Raw genomic sequence first — 16275 nt, 5'->3', positions numbered from 1 at the left:
TTCTAAACCTTCTATCATTTTTTTTGTTCTCCTCTGGACACATTCTCCAATTTGTCCACATCTTTTCTAAAGCGTAGCACCTAGAATTGGACAAGTACTCCAGCTGAAGCCTCCCCAGTGCCAAGTAGATTGAGACAGTTACCTCCTGTCTCTTACATACAACTCTGCTGTTTATACACCCCAAGTTATTAGCGTTTTTCACAACAGTATCACATTGTTGAGTGATGCTCCATTTGTGATCCACTACAACTTCCAGATCTTTTTCTGCAGTACTACTGCCTTGCCATTTATTCCCCACTTTTGTAGTTGTGCATTTGATTTTTCCTTCCTAAGTAAGATACTTTGCACTTGTCTTTATTGAATGTCGTCTTGTGTGATTTCAGACCAATTCTCCAATTTGTTACGGTAATTTTGAATTCTAATCCTGTCCTCCAAAGTGCTTACAAACCCTCCTAGCTTGCTGTCATGATTTTTATAAGCATACTGTCCACTCCATTATCCAAATCATTAATGAAAATATTGAATAGGACCAGACCCAAGACTGACACTTGTAGGACACTACTAGATATGTCCTTCCCATCTGACAGAGGGCCACTGATAGCTACTCATTGAGTACGGTCTTTCAACCACTTTTGCGCCCACCTTACAGTAATTTCATTTAGACCCCATTTTCCTAGTTAGCTTACGAGAATGGTCATGTGGGACTGTGTCAAAAGCCTTAATAAAATCAAGTGATATCACATCTACTTACCCCCCTACATCCATGAGGCTAACAACCCTGTCAAAGAAGGAAATTAAGTTGGTTTGACATGATTAGTTCTTGATAAATCCATGTTTGCGATTACTTATAACTCTGTTGTACTTTAGGTGCTTACAGGTTGGTTGTTTAACAATTTGTTCCAGTATCTTTCTAGGTATCAAGGTTAGGCTGACTGGTTTATAATTCCCCAGGACCTCCCTGTTCCCCCTTTTTAAAAATAGGTAATATGTTTGCCCTTCAGCCGTCAGGGACCTTACCCATCCTCCATGTGAACTTGAAGATAATTGTTAATGATTCAGAGATTGCTTCAGCTAGTAACTTAAGTACCCTTAGGATGAATTTCATAAGGCCCTTTGACTTGAATACATCTAACATATCTAAATATTCATTAACTTGTTCTTTCCCTGTGTTGGTTTGTATTCCTACCCCTTGTTAATATTAGTTGTGTTGTCACTTTTAACCTTTTTAGTGAAGACTGAAGCAAAATAGGCATCTCAGCCTTCTTGATATCAGTTATTAGCTCTCCTTCTCTGCCAAGTAGAGGACCTACGCTTTCCTTGGTCTTTCTTTTAATGTATTTAAAGAACCTCTTAGCCTTCTATATCTCTCGCTAGGTGTAAATAATTTTGTCTCTTAGCCTTTCTGATTTTCTCCCGAATTGCTAAGTACAAAAGAACATCACAAAGTTCCCACTTTTTTTGTAGGATTTTTTTTTTATTTTTTCAGGTGATTCAAGAGTTCCTGATGGAGCCATGTTGACCCCTTACTATAGTCCTCTTTCCTGCATATCAGGATAGCTTGAAGTTGTGCCTTTAATGTTATCTTCTTGAGAAACTGCCAGTTCTCTTTTAGCCCTTAGATTTTCTTCCCGGGGGACATTACCTACCAGTTCTCATAGTGTGTTTAAAATCCCCCCTCCCTTTTTTTTTAAGTCTATTGTCTTTATAGAATCATAAAAATTTAGTGCTGGAAGGGACCTCAAAGTCATCAAGTCCAGCCCCCTATACTGTGCCAGGACCAAGTAAACCTAGACCATCCCTGACAGGTGTTTGTCCAACTTGTTTTTAAAAGCTTCCAATGACGGGGACTCCATGACCTCCCTTGGAAGGCTATTCTACTGTTCAACTTCCTTTGTAGTTAGAAAGCTTTTCCTATCTCTCTTGCTGCAGATTAAGCCCATTACTATTTGTCCTACCTTCAGTGTCCTCTTTATAACAGCACTTAACATAATTGAAGACTCTCAGGTCCCTTCCCTCCCCCCCCCCGCCTTTTCTCATGACTAAACATGCCCAGTTTTTTAGCCTTTCCTTATAGGTCAGGTTTTCTAAACCTTTTTAAAATTTTTTGTTGCTCTCCTGTGGACTCTTCCCAATTTGTCCACATCTTTTCCAAAGTATGGTGCCCAGAATTTGACACATTACTCCAGTTGCGACCTCACAAGTGCCGAGTAGAGTGGGATAATTACCTCCTGTGTCTTGCATGCAACAGTCCTGTTAATACACCCCAGAATCATATTAACCTTTTTTGCAGCTGCATCACATTGACAACTGAGTTTGTAGTCCATTGTAACCCCAAGATCCTTTTCAGCAGTACTATTACCTAGATGGTCCCCGTTTTGTAGTTGTGATTTGATATTTTTCTTCCTAAATGCAGTACTTTGTACTTGTCTTTATTGAATTTCATCTTGTTGAATTCAGATCAATTCTTCAATTTTGAGCCAAGCTCATTTTGAATTTTAAACCTGTCCTCCAACGTACTTACAACTCCCTCCAGCTTGGTGGTGTCTGCCAATTTTATAAGCATATCCTCTACTCTATTATCCAAGTCATTAATGAAAATATTGAATAGTACCAGACCTTTGGGACCCCAGTAATTATGCCCTCCCAATTTGACAGCAAACTGATAACATTTGGGTACAGTCTTTCAACCAGTTGTGCACCCACCTTACAGTAATTTCATCTAGATCACATTTCCCTGATTTGCTTATGAGAATGTCATGTGGAACTGTGTCAAAAACTTTATTGAAATAAAGGTATATCATGTCTACTGTGTTCCTCCATCCACTAGGTCAGTAGTCCTATCAAAGAAGGAAATTTAAGTTAGTTTAGCATGATTTGTTCTTGACAAATCCATGCTGACTATTCCATATAACCCTGTTCTCCTTCAAGTGCTTACAAATTGACTGATGATTGCTCCAGTATCTTTGCAGGTATTGAAATTACGCAAACGGGTCTATAATTCTCCAGGTCCTCTTTGGTTTCCCTTTCTTAAAGATAGGTACTACATTTGTCCTTCTCCAGTCTTCCAGGAGTTCTCAAAGATAATTGCGAAGAGCTCCGAGGTGGCTTCAGCTGATTCCTTAAGTACTCCAGCATGAATTTCAGCAGGCCCTGCTGACTTGAAATGCATCTAACTTAAATATTCGTTAACCTGTTCTCTTCTTATTTTCGTTTGCATTCCTTCCCACTGGTTGTCGGTATTAAGTGTGTTGAGTATCTGGTGGTCATTAACCTTTTTAATGAAGACTGCAAAACAATAGGCATTAAGCACCTCAACTCTGTTGATGTCATCAGTTATTAGCTCTCCTTCTCCGCTAAGTAGAGGACCCACGCTTTTCGTAGTCTTTCTCTTGGTCCTAAGGTATTTAAAGAACCTCCTCTTATTCCCTTTTTATGTGCCTTGCCAAGTGTAACTCATTTTGTGCCTCGCCCTTTCTGATTTTTGTTTCTACATGCTTATGCTGTTCGTTAGTACTCCTCCTTATCTATTTGACCATGTTTCCACTTTTCGTAGAATTCTTTTTGATTTTCAGGTCATTAAAGAGCTCCTGATGGAGCCTTTTTGGCCTCTTACGAAGGAAAGATAGAATAGTTTGTAGTTATGCCTTTAATATTGTCACCTTGAGGAACTGCCAGCTCTCCTGAACTAATTTTTCCCTTAGATTTTCTTCCCATTGGAGTTTACCTATGAGTTCTCGGAGTGTGTTAAAGTCTGCTTTTTTTGCTAACCAATGGAGTATTTAAAATGCTGAACATGTATTTGAGGGAGGTGTGAGGTGAGAAATAGAAACAACAAATAATTACCAAGTTAATTTATTAGCTACTGAGTTCTATAATAGTAATATCTGAAAGAAAAGTTTTATATATTGACATCTACATCAAAGATCCTTTTGAAGTTGGAATTTTCCCTTACCTTTTTATGTCCTTATTCTGCTGCTTTTGCTCCTTTCTTTCTTTAGAATGATGAAATCAGCATTTCATGATCACTTTCACCCAAATTGCTTTCTGCCTTCAGATTCACAATCAATTCTCCCTATTGGTCAGAATCAAGTCTAAAATGATTGTCCCCATAGTTATTTCCTCCACTTTCTGAAACAAAAATTTGTCCTGGATACATTTCCAAGAACTTATTGGACATTTTTTGCTTTGCCTGTATTACTTTTCCAACAGATGTCTGAGTTGTTCACATCTCCCCATTAGTACCAGATGTGTGTTTTGATATTTGTTTTGTTTTAGAAGTGCCTCATCCACTTCCTCCTCCTGATTTGGTGGGCTATAATATACCCATACCATAATGTTACCCTTATTTTTCCCTGGGTTATCTTATCACCTTCTGGACCTCAGAACAAGCGTATATATTCTTGATGTATAATGCTACATCACCTGCTTGTCCTTCCTGAACAAATTATGCCCCTCTATACCAATAGTCCAGTCATAAGATTTATCCCATCAAGTCTTTGTGATAGTTTAGCTTATGTACTAATATTTCCAATTCTTCCTGTTTGTTCCCCATACTCCTTGCATTTGTGTGTAGACATCTGAGATGTTGAGCAGATTCCCCCACTGATTTCCCTCTTGTTGCTCCTTTGACCCTATTGTAATTTTCCATGTCTTCCTCCCTTCCCCCAATCATCTAGCTCCCTGTTAACATGGGTTTTTTATGCTTACCTATGAGCTTTTGTCACCTGCCCACTTTGGACCTATTTTAAAGCCTTCCTTTATCCACATTGGATATGTTTTCACCCATGATAGGTAAAAAAAAACAAAAACAAGACAATTCCGTTTTTTTCCCCAAGAGGAACTACATGTCAAAATTAAAGTGGCTTGTAAACTTTTCCAACAAATGTGTTGCTAAATTGAATATATTTTGTAAAATCCAAACTATCAATTGTTTTTTCTCTTTGTAAATAGGAATGTTTCAGTATAAAAGTTGGCATCTTTTTCTAATTTCTATATTAATCTTTTACAGGCAAACAACATGGGTGTTGGTGTAGTTGGGGTTATAGAATGTAACTTCCTAAAACCAACTCATAATAAACAAGATTTTGATTATACCAATGAATACAGGTGAATATATATGTATTTTATCTAGACATATTATCAAATGGGTTTACAATGGGTGCATTAAATATTTTTCATAGCATGCTATTTTCTTGGCTATAAAATGTCAGTTTTTTCCTAAGTATTGCATAAGTACTTTGTAATCTGAAATTGTCATGAAATAATACCACTATTTTGGACAATAATAGCTACCAAATTGAAAACAAAGGTAGTTAGTTCTGTTTTAAAAAGTTACTTTATCTTTCAAACACCTACATGCTTTTCTCTTTAAATACATCTTTCTATGGATAGAGTTAACTGGCTGAAAAGCTGAATTCATATGCTAACCAGTGGAGTATTTAAAATGCTGAATGTGTATTTGAGGGAAAAGTGAGGGGAAATAGAAACAACAAATCGCCAAGTTAATTTATTAGCTATTGTGTGTTCTTTAATAGTAATATCTGCAAGAAAAGTTTTATATATTGTCATCTACATCTGAAGATGCTTTGGAGTTGCTATTTTTCCTTGTTTTTTACATGCAAAGATAATTAAGTAATTGACTTACTGGAGAGTGTATTTTAAGGAGTCTCAATTAATGCTATAGTTAAAGCTGTAAATTAGTAATTTTGTCCATTTTAATAATAAAAGTTGACTCATCCTTTTTAAAATTCTGAGATACAGCTTTCCTGTTTCTCTGGCAGGCTGAGCAATATCAATCACCTGTAACCGAAGGAATTGAATAGGTCATGAGAATGTAAATTCTGTTAAATCTTAGATTTGAAAGATGAACCATAAAGTAAGCAGCTCAGATTTCTCAGCCACATAGGTTTGTGGTAACTGTGGATTTGGAGCTGCTCTGTAATAGTTTATGAATAGTGCATGTTGACCTGATTGGGATGTTTACACTAAACCACTGTATTCATACAATGTGGGGGTGGATGGAGAACAAGCAGAAAGGGAAAGAATGGCTCAAGATAAGCCACTTGTCTCATAACTAGTCAAGTGTCTGACAATTCCAGGATAGAAAAAGGCGTTTGATCAATGGGATCTAAACTCAAAAAGAACTCTCTCTTTTTCAAGAGGGAGGATTGCTGTTTAGGGGAACCAGACTAAAACCCTGGATCCTTCTGGATCTGAAGAAGTTAGGCCTGCTTAGGTTACTTTCAGGGAAGAAGTACAGGTACCTGAACTCACTTGGACCTGTTAAGTACAATTGATCCACAGGATACTGTAGCCCAGGACCTAGTCTCAAGAATGGGAGAATTTCAGAATCCCACCTATTGACAGAAAGTAGACAATTGTTTGATTATACTCATGATTTGTTCTTAAATGTTCAAGATACCAAATAACCAAACTTACCCAAATTTATTGTTTAAACACGCAGCCGTACGGGAAGGAGACATACATGCCTTCTTTCTGGGAAGCTATTCTTGCACAGAAAATGTGCTTGTGCTTCTAAGATAGCTTAGCTTATCACAGGAACAGGCGAACTTTTTGGCCTGAGGGCTGCATTGGGTTTCGAAAATTTGTATGGAGGGCTGGTTGCGGAGGGGGGCGTGGCTCGGCCCCCACTCCCTATCCATGTCTCTTCCCCCCCCTGGGACTCCTGCCCCCATCCAACCACCCCTTCTCTGTCTCCTGACCGCCCCCAGAACCCCTGCCCCCATTCAACCACCCTGTTCCCCGCCCTCTAACTGCCCCGACCCCTATCCACCCCACAGGCCACTCCCCTGCCCTCTATCCAGCCCGCCCTTAGCCCAGCCTGACCTGGTGCTCTGTGCTGCGGGGTCTGCAGCCATGCTGCCCTAGGAGCTCGCTGCGCCAGCAGTGTAGTAAGCTGAGACTGTGGGGGAGGGGGAACAGCGGGAGAGGAGCCGGGGGCGAGCCTCCTGGGCCAGGGGCTTAGGGTCTGGGCAGGAGGGTCCCATGGGCCGGATGTGGCCCGCGGGCCATAGTTTGCCCACCTCTGGCTTATCAGATAATATTTGTAATATGATTTTACAAGTTACAGAGCTTTTTACACATCACTAAAATCTAATCCATCAGTTTGTAACAGTTTTTAATTTGTTTTGTTCTATTATTTTCTTATTTCTGATTTGGCTAGTACTTTCCAACCCCAGTTGAGTGTAGAAGTGCATTCCAATCTGTGGTAGGACCCACCACTCTTTGTATTTTAGCTTAACAGGCTTCCTATTTTCTAATGGCAAGGCTGACTAAATTTTGCAAAGCTGTGCTCTTGTGAACAGAATTGTGGGGAGAGCATGATGTATTCAGTTTACATATACAAAAAGCGTTGGGAAGATATGTTAACAAACTGTATAGATAATATCCGTTAATGGGATGTATGCAATCTCTAATATATTGTATAATATATACAAACTATATATAATATAGAGGAACACACCACAAGATGGGTAAAGGGACAAGGCCTAACACAAGGGGGTTGCATTCAGAGAGACCAGACTGGGAACAGAGATTCGGGTAACCCTTATGTACAATGACAGTAACTTTTTCCTCAACTTTTATCTAAAATTGTGCTGCTTGTATTTATTAAACAGTGGAGATGTATATATTTTCTCTCATTTGAAGGGAGTTTGGGAGACTTCAGAAATAATTCACTTAACTGAGCTGAATGGTAAATATTTAGTGAAAAATATTGAAATAAATTTAATACACTAGTACAATTGTATATGAACATTTAGTGATATCTTACCTGCCCTCCCCCCCACCTTTCCAAAGACACCTAGCTTTTGTGCATCTGCTCCCATCACCCTATGAAGTCTGCTTTCCTTGTCCTCCCTTAGGCTTCAACCCTGCAACTGAATATGCTCCTGAAAACCTCTCTGCATGTAGGAGCTCTGTTGACTTTGGTTATGATGTCAACTCTGTTCCTCCTTTACTGTCTCTTTCTTGTATACCCATAATTGTTCCCACTAGTCTCATCTGTATTTCCCATTAGACTAGTATTTTCATTTTTACAGGTCATGTTTGGTCTTGTAGAATTCTTTGTTCATTTGGTCCAAAACCATCCTACTTAATTCATGTACTAAACTTTTGCTCCAACTTGCTTATTCCCACATCTTTGCCTCTTCAATTCACTGGCTTCTTATCCATTTTGCTATGCTACTTACTCCTGCCTTCCAGTTTTCTTCCTTCCTTCATGTTATGATTCGCTTTTTTGTGGCTGTCTACATTTGTGGTGGTCTTTCTAGACCTCTCTTTGGAACATTCATTTGTTCTTTCTTTTTCTGACTTAAAATTTTTAAATCCAATCTCAAAACTTCTCTTCCTCTTCTAAGTCTGTTGTGATCTTGCTGAGGACTTTTGCATGTCTGACTTAAGGACTATCCAAGACTATCGAATAACAGGCTCAATTGGAATTGATGTTCAATCAGATTATTACAGCACTCTACAGAAAGAATAGATAATTACTACCCTAGAGGTGTTAGGTAAAGATCTGATGCTGTGTCTCTTCTTCACTGTTACTGGTGGGATGCACAGTTTCATTCCCCACCAAGTTCCAAAACTTCTGTTGTTGTATAGGGATTTTAGCCCATGACCCCTCTTTGCCAAAATGACATCAGAACATAGTTCTGGGATGGTATTTCTTATGTTCTGATGGGATTTCCTTTAATATCTGTACATTCTTAGTTTTCCTGATTTATGTGAAGGCATAATTTTTTACAGCTGAGGACCAACATTTTTCAAGATAATATCTCTCAGGGAGTTGTTCTTCCCCCATAAGGATTCTTCCCTGTTGATTCCCCAATAGGAAACATCTGCTGTAATAATCATCCCTCATCAATCCATTTTATATATGCTTATATAAGCATTATATTATATTGTAACTTTTTTTTTTAAAGGAATGGTTTCCATGAATATTTGGAGTTTTATAGACATGGAAGCACCACGGATTATTAGATGCATCCTAATGCATAGAGTTAATGAATAGGGTTACTTATAGGTCAAGGACCAATATTCTGGGCCTTAGAATTCCACATACTCTTTATTCTTTAGAATCTTTGTTAATATTATAGTTGAATCAATATACAAAAAAGAAAAGGACTAAAAGGGCTAATATTCATGAACAAGTATTAATAGGACTACCAAATGGACTACTTAAATTATTTTTCAATAGCTGTATTGCCTAATCTTTCACCATTCTTTTGAATCAAAGGCTATTTTGTTCAACTGCTGCTATTTCTACAGACTATAATTATACTTTGGGCTAAATTTTCACCACCACTGTGTTTGCCCAGAATCCCTCATACCTAACCAGAGACTCATTCCCACAGGCCATCAGGTTACTCAATTCTAATTTTATTTCTTCTCTGAAAGTCGTTTGTAAACTGGGTTTTAGAGACCTTTATTTTCACTATTAGTGCAAAGACTTGTCCACTATTTGAACGCGCAGTTTGCCCAAATCAAAGCCAGAAACATAGCACTAAGGGTTTGTCTACACTACCATGTGGGATCAATCTAAGATGCGCAACTTCAGCTACGTGAATAGTGTAGCTGATATCTACCTACTTAGATTAACTTAATGCGGTGTCTTCAGTACGGTAAGTCGACAGCTGATGCTCTCCCGTCAACTCTGCTTGCGCTCCTCGTTCTAGTGGAGTACCGGAGTCGACAGCAGAGCAGTCAGCGGTCGATTATCAATTTATACTAGATGCGATAAATTGACTTCCGCTGGAACGATCACAGCCTACCGATCCGGCGGGTAGTGTAGACAAGCCCTAAGTTATTGACAAGTAAGGCTTCACACAAGTCCAGTGCTTTAGTTTAAAACTACGGGTTTTTTTAATTTGAATAACTTTCTGCTATAATCACACTAACACTTCTATGCAATCTGTAAATGTTTGCCTGGCTAATAAACATTTTACAAAATGTTTCTCATGAGGCACTATTTGTTTGCTAGACTTACAATAGCAGCACTGGGAGAAAAACTTAATGATTACTGGAATGAAATGAAAGCAAAGAAAAATGAAGAATATCCTCTAGATTTGCCAGTAGAGGATCTACAGTAAGTAAGATGCCTCTAAAGCTATAATGTAAAGGCCTCAATACTAAAATACATGCATGTTTCTCTTTTCTCTACTCCTACATGATATTGCACAGGAGTGGGGGGCGGGGGAGGGGAACATTTTCATATGAATGTTTTAATGTTTCTTTACAGAAAACGACCTGACCAGACATGGGTTCAATGTGATTCTTGTCTGAAATGGCGGAAGCTTCCAGATGGAATAGATCGCTTGCCAGAGAAGTGGTACTGTTCGTTGAATCCTGATCCACAATTCAGGTAAAGTGGGATCTGGAGGAATATCTAGATGCTATTGCATGTTTGACTTTTCTCGGTTGATTAGAGCACCATTTGTCTCGCTATTCTTAATCAGGAATTGCAGTGTACCAGAAGAACCTGAAGATGATGACCTAATACATCCGACATATGAGAAAACTTGTAAGAAAAAGTGAGTACCAAAGACTTGTGTGAAAAGATGTACCTATTATAGAATTGAAATATAAGAAGTAAAACACCTTTAAGTTTTTAATTTACCCACTGTTGTAGGGATATTACCAAGTTACAGCATGGTTTGTGCCCTAAAAGAGTAGACCAAACCATTGTAAGGGAACAGTGTTACAAATGTCATGTTATATTTTTATATATATATCTCCTTTTAGCATGGACTGATGCAGAAATTCTCAAATTGTTCTGTGGACCACTGGTGTCATTTTTGTGTGCGTTTGCTGATCACGTGATGCTCTTTCTCCTCTTTTCCAGTTGCTAAATTGACAGCTAAATATGTATTAATGTAAATACTCTCATAAGCTAATATTATTAGAGCAATTGCTGGCACTGGCTCAGGGATGTTGCATAATTCTTAATTGGGGGGTGGGGAAGGTGGTCCACACAATGAATGGGAAGATGACACACTAAGTGTAGTGCAGGCTACATAAACTGAGGATCCCTGGTCTACCCTACACTTACAGTTGGGTGTAACAGACTGCCCCAACACAGTAGTAATTTTGAGCATGAAAAGGACCTTAATTGACAGTTCAGGAAGGCTATCATTTTGAGTACGGATGAAAAGGGTTAGCTTAAAAAGGATTATTTGCAGTGGTCAAATCTGACAAGTAATTGAGGTTATGCTAATTTTAACTCCTAATAACCTTCATGCATAGATTATATTCAGTAATTCAGAATGTTAGTGAAAACCATTGTCCATTCTTTTCATCTTTGAAAGGTGAAGAGTATTGTATTTGTTTTAAGCTCGAAATTGATTTCACAGTGAATTATATTTTGATTTAAACTTTTTCTTCCCCTAATGTATAAAGAGACAGGGAAAAACTAAGGAGGCGACTGGAGTACAGCCAACAGGTAACTGTCTCTCTCAATCTTGATTTGCTCTTGAATTTGGTAGTTTTGGCTGTAAATGCACCTGAATGATGATTTCCCAGATGTAATTCATTCAAGAATATACATGCAGTATATTGCACTGTAGCTGCTAATGTACATTTAGCGAAAGCTGTAAATTCAAAACTCTGCACACTTCAGAAGCTCGGGATATTTTTTTTTTTCTTAGTGTCCAATTTTGTTTAAGAGGAAATAAGGGAGATTACTCAAACTACTTTGTAATACATTTAAATATTTTTACATGAACATTCTGAAAGGGGCTTCAAACAATTTACACAACACTATATTTTTAAATATGCATTTTGTTTTACTAGTACATTTTAAAGGAAATGAGCCCACTGCTCTTATTTAGAAGATGTGTAAACAAATATTCACGTTTCTCATGTTTGTTTTTTTATATATGCAAGTGCACACATACTGTATCTGATCACATTATGCTTGTTTAAGAAACCATATACTTTTTGACTATTTGATCAAATTAAGGTATTTAAAACTGCATTGAGAGGTTCTATGTTGTGTGTTCTAGGTTCAACTTGCTTAATTTACAAGTAAAATTTTTTTAAAAAAATTGTCAGTCCTGCCAATTCAACCTCAGATCTGTATTATTGCTCACAATAAAGGTTCCTCTGGCCAAAGTCTGCCTTCCATTCTGCACAGACAACCTTATCTTTAGTGAAAACAACAAGGAGTCCGGTGACACCTTTAAAGACTAACAGATTTATTTGAGCGTAAGCTTTCATGGGTAAAAACCCCACTTCTTCAGATGCATAGAGTGAAAATTACAGATGCAGGCATAAATATACTGACACATGAAGAGAAGGGAGTTACCTCACAAGTAGAGAACCAATGCTGACAGGGCCAATTTGATCAGGGTGGATGTAGTCCATTCTCAATAATAGATGAGGAGGTGTCAATTCCAGGAGAGGCAAAGCTGCTTTTGTAATGAGGCAGCCACTTGTTTTTGTGGATACAGACTAACACAGCTACCCCATGATACTTATCTTTAGTGGGAGTTTTACCTATAAAAGCTATTTGCAGAATTCGTCCTTTTATTTCAAACTTAGTTAGTGTTTCAGTTGATTCATTAGATTGGGGAAAAAAAAATACAGGCTCTCTGGCATAACTATATTAACACTGTAGTGCTAACAAATAAAAAGTGTAAACATTTGAAAACCTGGTCCCATATATATTCAGATCATCTTTTTACTTTAATAACCAAATTTAGTGTGCAAGAACACTGTTAGTATGCATATGTTATGATGTGCATAAAATAGTGTGCATGTCTCCCTTTGCTCCCCATGTACCAAATTTTCAAATACATTTAGTAAGAAGATATATTTTGGGAGCAGAATTCAAAGTTCAGTGATTAATTATCAAAGTATTAAAATGTACTTTCCAAAGTAATTGAACCAATGTAAATAGAACTATTTAAATATTGAAATTACTAGAGAATATATAAAAGCAAGCATAGCTTTCTTGAAGAAAAAGTTTATAAAAATGTGCAGGTAAAATTAAAAATATGCTCTGATAGATCATAGAATTGTAGGATCATAGAAATGTACCTTGAGAGGTCTTTGTCTAGTCCTGTGCACTCGTGGTAGGATTAAGTATTATCTAGACCAGTGGTTCTCAACCCGTGGCCTGTGGGCCGTAAGTGGCCCACAATCAGCACACGGCTGCAGCCTACATTACATCCTCAGGGCCATATAGGGTGTGTGTGTGTGTGTATAATATATCTAGTGTGGATGTGGCTCACATAACACACAGCGAGCCACATATGTGGCCCACAATGGTAAATAGGTTGAGAACCACTGATCTAGACCATCCCTGACAGGTGTTTGTCTGATCTGTTCTTAAAATTTTCCAATGACAGAGATTCCACAACCTCTCTAGGCAACTTATTCCAGTGCTTAATTATCCTGATGGGAAGTTTTTCCTAATGTCCAATCTAAACCGCCCTTGCTGCAATTTTAAGCCCATTGCAGTTTCTCCTATCGTCAGAGATTAAAGAGAGCAATTTTTCTCCCTCCTCCTTGTAATAATCTCTTTTGTACTTGAAAACTGTTATCATATCTCTCTTCTTCCCCCCCCCCCCCGGTCTTGTCATCTCCAGACTAAACAAACCCAATTTTTTCAATGTTCCGTCTTTAGGTCATGTTTTCTAGACCTTTAATCGTTTTTGTTGCTCTCATAGACTTTAAGATCAGAAGGGACCATCATGATCATCTAGTCCAGGGATCTCAAACTCAAATCACTACGAGGGCCACATGAGGACTAGTACATTGGCCCAAGGGCTGCATCACTGACACCTCTCCCCCGCTGCCCCCAGCCCCGCCCCTGCTCCACCCCTTCCATGAGGCCCTGCCCCTATTCCAACCCCTTCCCCAAATCCCTGCCTCTTCTCCGCCTCCTCTCCTGAGCGTGCGGGTCCCCACTTCTTTCCCCTCCCTCCTGAAACAGCTGTTTGGTGGTGGGAAGCACCTGGAGGTAGGCAGAGGAGTGGGGACATGGCGTGCTGTGGGGGAGGGGAGGTAGCGGGGGAGGGGAGCTTGGTGGCTGCAGGAAATAACTTGGGGGTGGAGGGGTGTGCGCAGGGAGCTTGGCAGGCCGCAGCAAATAACTCTGCGGGCCGCGTGTTTGAGACCCTGATCTACTCTGGCCTCCTATACATTGCCGGCCGCAGAACCTGCCCCACCCACCTGGGAAAGAATTCTCTGTAGTAACTCAGCCCTCCCCATCGCTGCCTGTTGGAGAGAGTTGCTGCTAGCAGTCATAGATAAATTGCATGCCATTGTAGGCAGTCTCATCATACCATCCCCTCTATAAACTTATCAAGCTCAATCTTGAAACCAGTTATATTTTTTTTTGCCCCCACTGCTCCCCTAGGAAGGCTATTCCAGAACTTCAGTTCCCTGATGATTAGAAACCTTCACCTAATTTCAAGCCTGAACTTGCTGATAGCCAGTTTATATCCTCTTCTCTCCTCTGGGCTTTCTCCAATTTGTCCACATCTTTCCTGAAATATGGTGCCCAGAATTGGACAAAATGCTCTAGTTGAGGCCTTATCGGCACGGAGTAGAGTGGAACAATTACTTTTTGTGTCTTGCTTACAACACTCCTGCCAATACATCCGAGAATGGTGATGGGTTTTTTTGCAACACTGTGGACTCTCATTTAGCTTGTGATCCGCTATAACCCCCAGATCCCTTTTCCCATTTTGTATGAGTAGGAAGGGAGTACTGTGGAATGACTGTGTATAATTGATTGTTCCTTCCTAAGTGGAGTACTTTGCATTTGTCCAATTTCATTCTGTTTATTTCAGGCCATTTCTCCAGTATGTACAGATCATTTTGAATTTTAATCCTATCCTCCAAGGCACTTGCAGTGCCTCCCAGCTTATCATCCACAAACTTTATAAGTTTCAGAGTATAAAGCTTATACAGAATAAACTCATAAATTGTTCGCCCTCCAACATTGATAGAGAGAAATGCACAGCTGTTCCCCCCCCCCCCCCCCCCGGGTATTAGTACATACTCTGGGCTAATTAATAAGTAAAAAGTATTTTATTAAATACAGAAAATAGGATTTAAGTGGTTCCAAGTAGTAACAGACAGAGCAAAGTGAATTACCAAGTAAAATGAAATAATAAAACCTGCAAGTCTATGCTTAATACAGTAAGAAAACTGAATACAGAAAAAACCTCACCCTCAGAGGAGTTTCAGTAAGCCGCTTTTTACAAACTAGTCTCCTTCTAGTCTGGGTCCAACAATCACTCGCACCCCCTGTGGTTACTGTCCTTTGATCCAGTTTCTTTCAGGTAGCCTCTCCACCCCCAAAGGATATCTCTTGAGCCTGCTGAAGACAAAATGGAGGGGTCTCCCAGGGGTTTACATAGACTTTTTCTTGTGGGTAGATACCCCTCCCTCCCCCTGTGTAGAATCCCAGCTACAAGATGGAGTTTTGGAGTCACATGGGCAAGTAGCATGTCCATGCATGACTCTGAACTTACAGGTAGCAGCCATGATTCACATGCTACCTTGAATGTCCTCATGTAGACTTCTGATGTGGATTGGAGCCTTCCAAGATCCATTGACAGTTAAAAGAAGGACTTGTGGCACCTTAGAGACTAACTAATTTATTTGAGCATAAGCTTTCGTGAGCTACAGCTCACTTCATCAAATGCATTCGGTGGAAAATACAGTGGGGAGATTTATATACACACATAGAGAACATGAAATGGCTCATCTTAAGTGATCACTCTCCTTACAGTGTGTATGATAAAACCCATTGTTTCATGTTCTCTTTGTGTGTGTGTGTATATAAATCTCCCCACTGTATTTTCCACCAAATGCATCCAATGAAGTGAGCTGTAGCTCACGAAAACTTATGCTCAAATAAATTTGTTAGTCTCTAAGGTGCCACAAGTACTCCTTTTCTTTGGCGAATACAGACTAACACGGCTGCTACTCTGAAACCATTCATAAGCATATTTCCATAAAGCCTTATGGGGTGCACTATCAGTCCCCTTTTGCGTTCAATAAAAAACTCTTACTTTAGTCAAACATAGGCCTGGTCTTGACCTAAAATTTAGGTCAGCCTAGCTATGGTGTTCCAGGGGAATGAAATTTTCACACTCCTGGAACATACAGTTAAGCTAACCCTAAGCCCCAGTGTAGATACCTCTGGGTCTACAGAACTATTCTTTCGTCAATCTAGCTACCGCCTGTCAAAGTGGTAGATTTACTACAGTGATAGGAAAAACTCTTTTTTGCTGTAAAATG

At 39.2% G+C, this 16275-nt stretch overlaps 1 protein-coding gene and 1 long non-coding RNA gene across 3 annotated transcripts in view; one reads left to right on the top strand and one right to left on the bottom strand.

The window, feature by feature from the left end:
• LOC122458635 overlaps positions 1–6589 on the bottom strand; it is a 29271-nt gene extending 22682 nt beyond the window's left edge. Inside the window, exons 1-2 of the long non-coding RNA XR_006278730.1 lie at positions 6264–6589; positions 3953–4072 (exon numbers count right to left, since the gene is read on the bottom strand). This is a non-coding gene — a long non-coding RNA (uncharacterized LOC122458635). The remainder of the gene's footprint in view (positions 1–3952; positions 4073–6263) is intronic.
• Positions 1–16275, top strand: part of MORC3 (MORC family CW-type zinc finger 3) — a 52473-nt gene that overhangs the window by 23300 nt on the left and 12898 nt on the right. For both annotated transcript variants that reach the window (XM_038388501.2, XM_038388535.2), the window contains exons 9-13: positions 5009–5106; positions 10001–10105; positions 10259–10381; positions 10476–10550; positions 11416–11458. In XM_038388501.2, the coding sequence (XP_038244429.1) occupies positions 5009–5106; positions 10001–10105; positions 10259–10381; positions 10476–10550; positions 11416–11458 (444 nt within the window). The remainder of the gene's footprint in view (positions 1–5008; positions 5107–10000; positions 10106–10258; positions 10382–10475; positions 10551–11415; positions 11459–16275) is intronic.

Source organism: Dermochelys coriacea, chromosome 1, assembly GCF_009764565.3.
Source record: "Dermochelys coriacea isolate rDerCor1 chromosome 1, rDerCor1.pri.v4, whole genome shotgun sequence".
NCBI classification, from domain to species: domain Eukaryota; kingdom Metazoa; phylum Chordata; order Testudines; family Dermochelyidae; genus Dermochelys; species Dermochelys coriacea.
The sequence above is the reverse complement of the archived record's forward strand: the minus strand, read 5'-3'. Positions and strand labels throughout refer to the sequence as shown.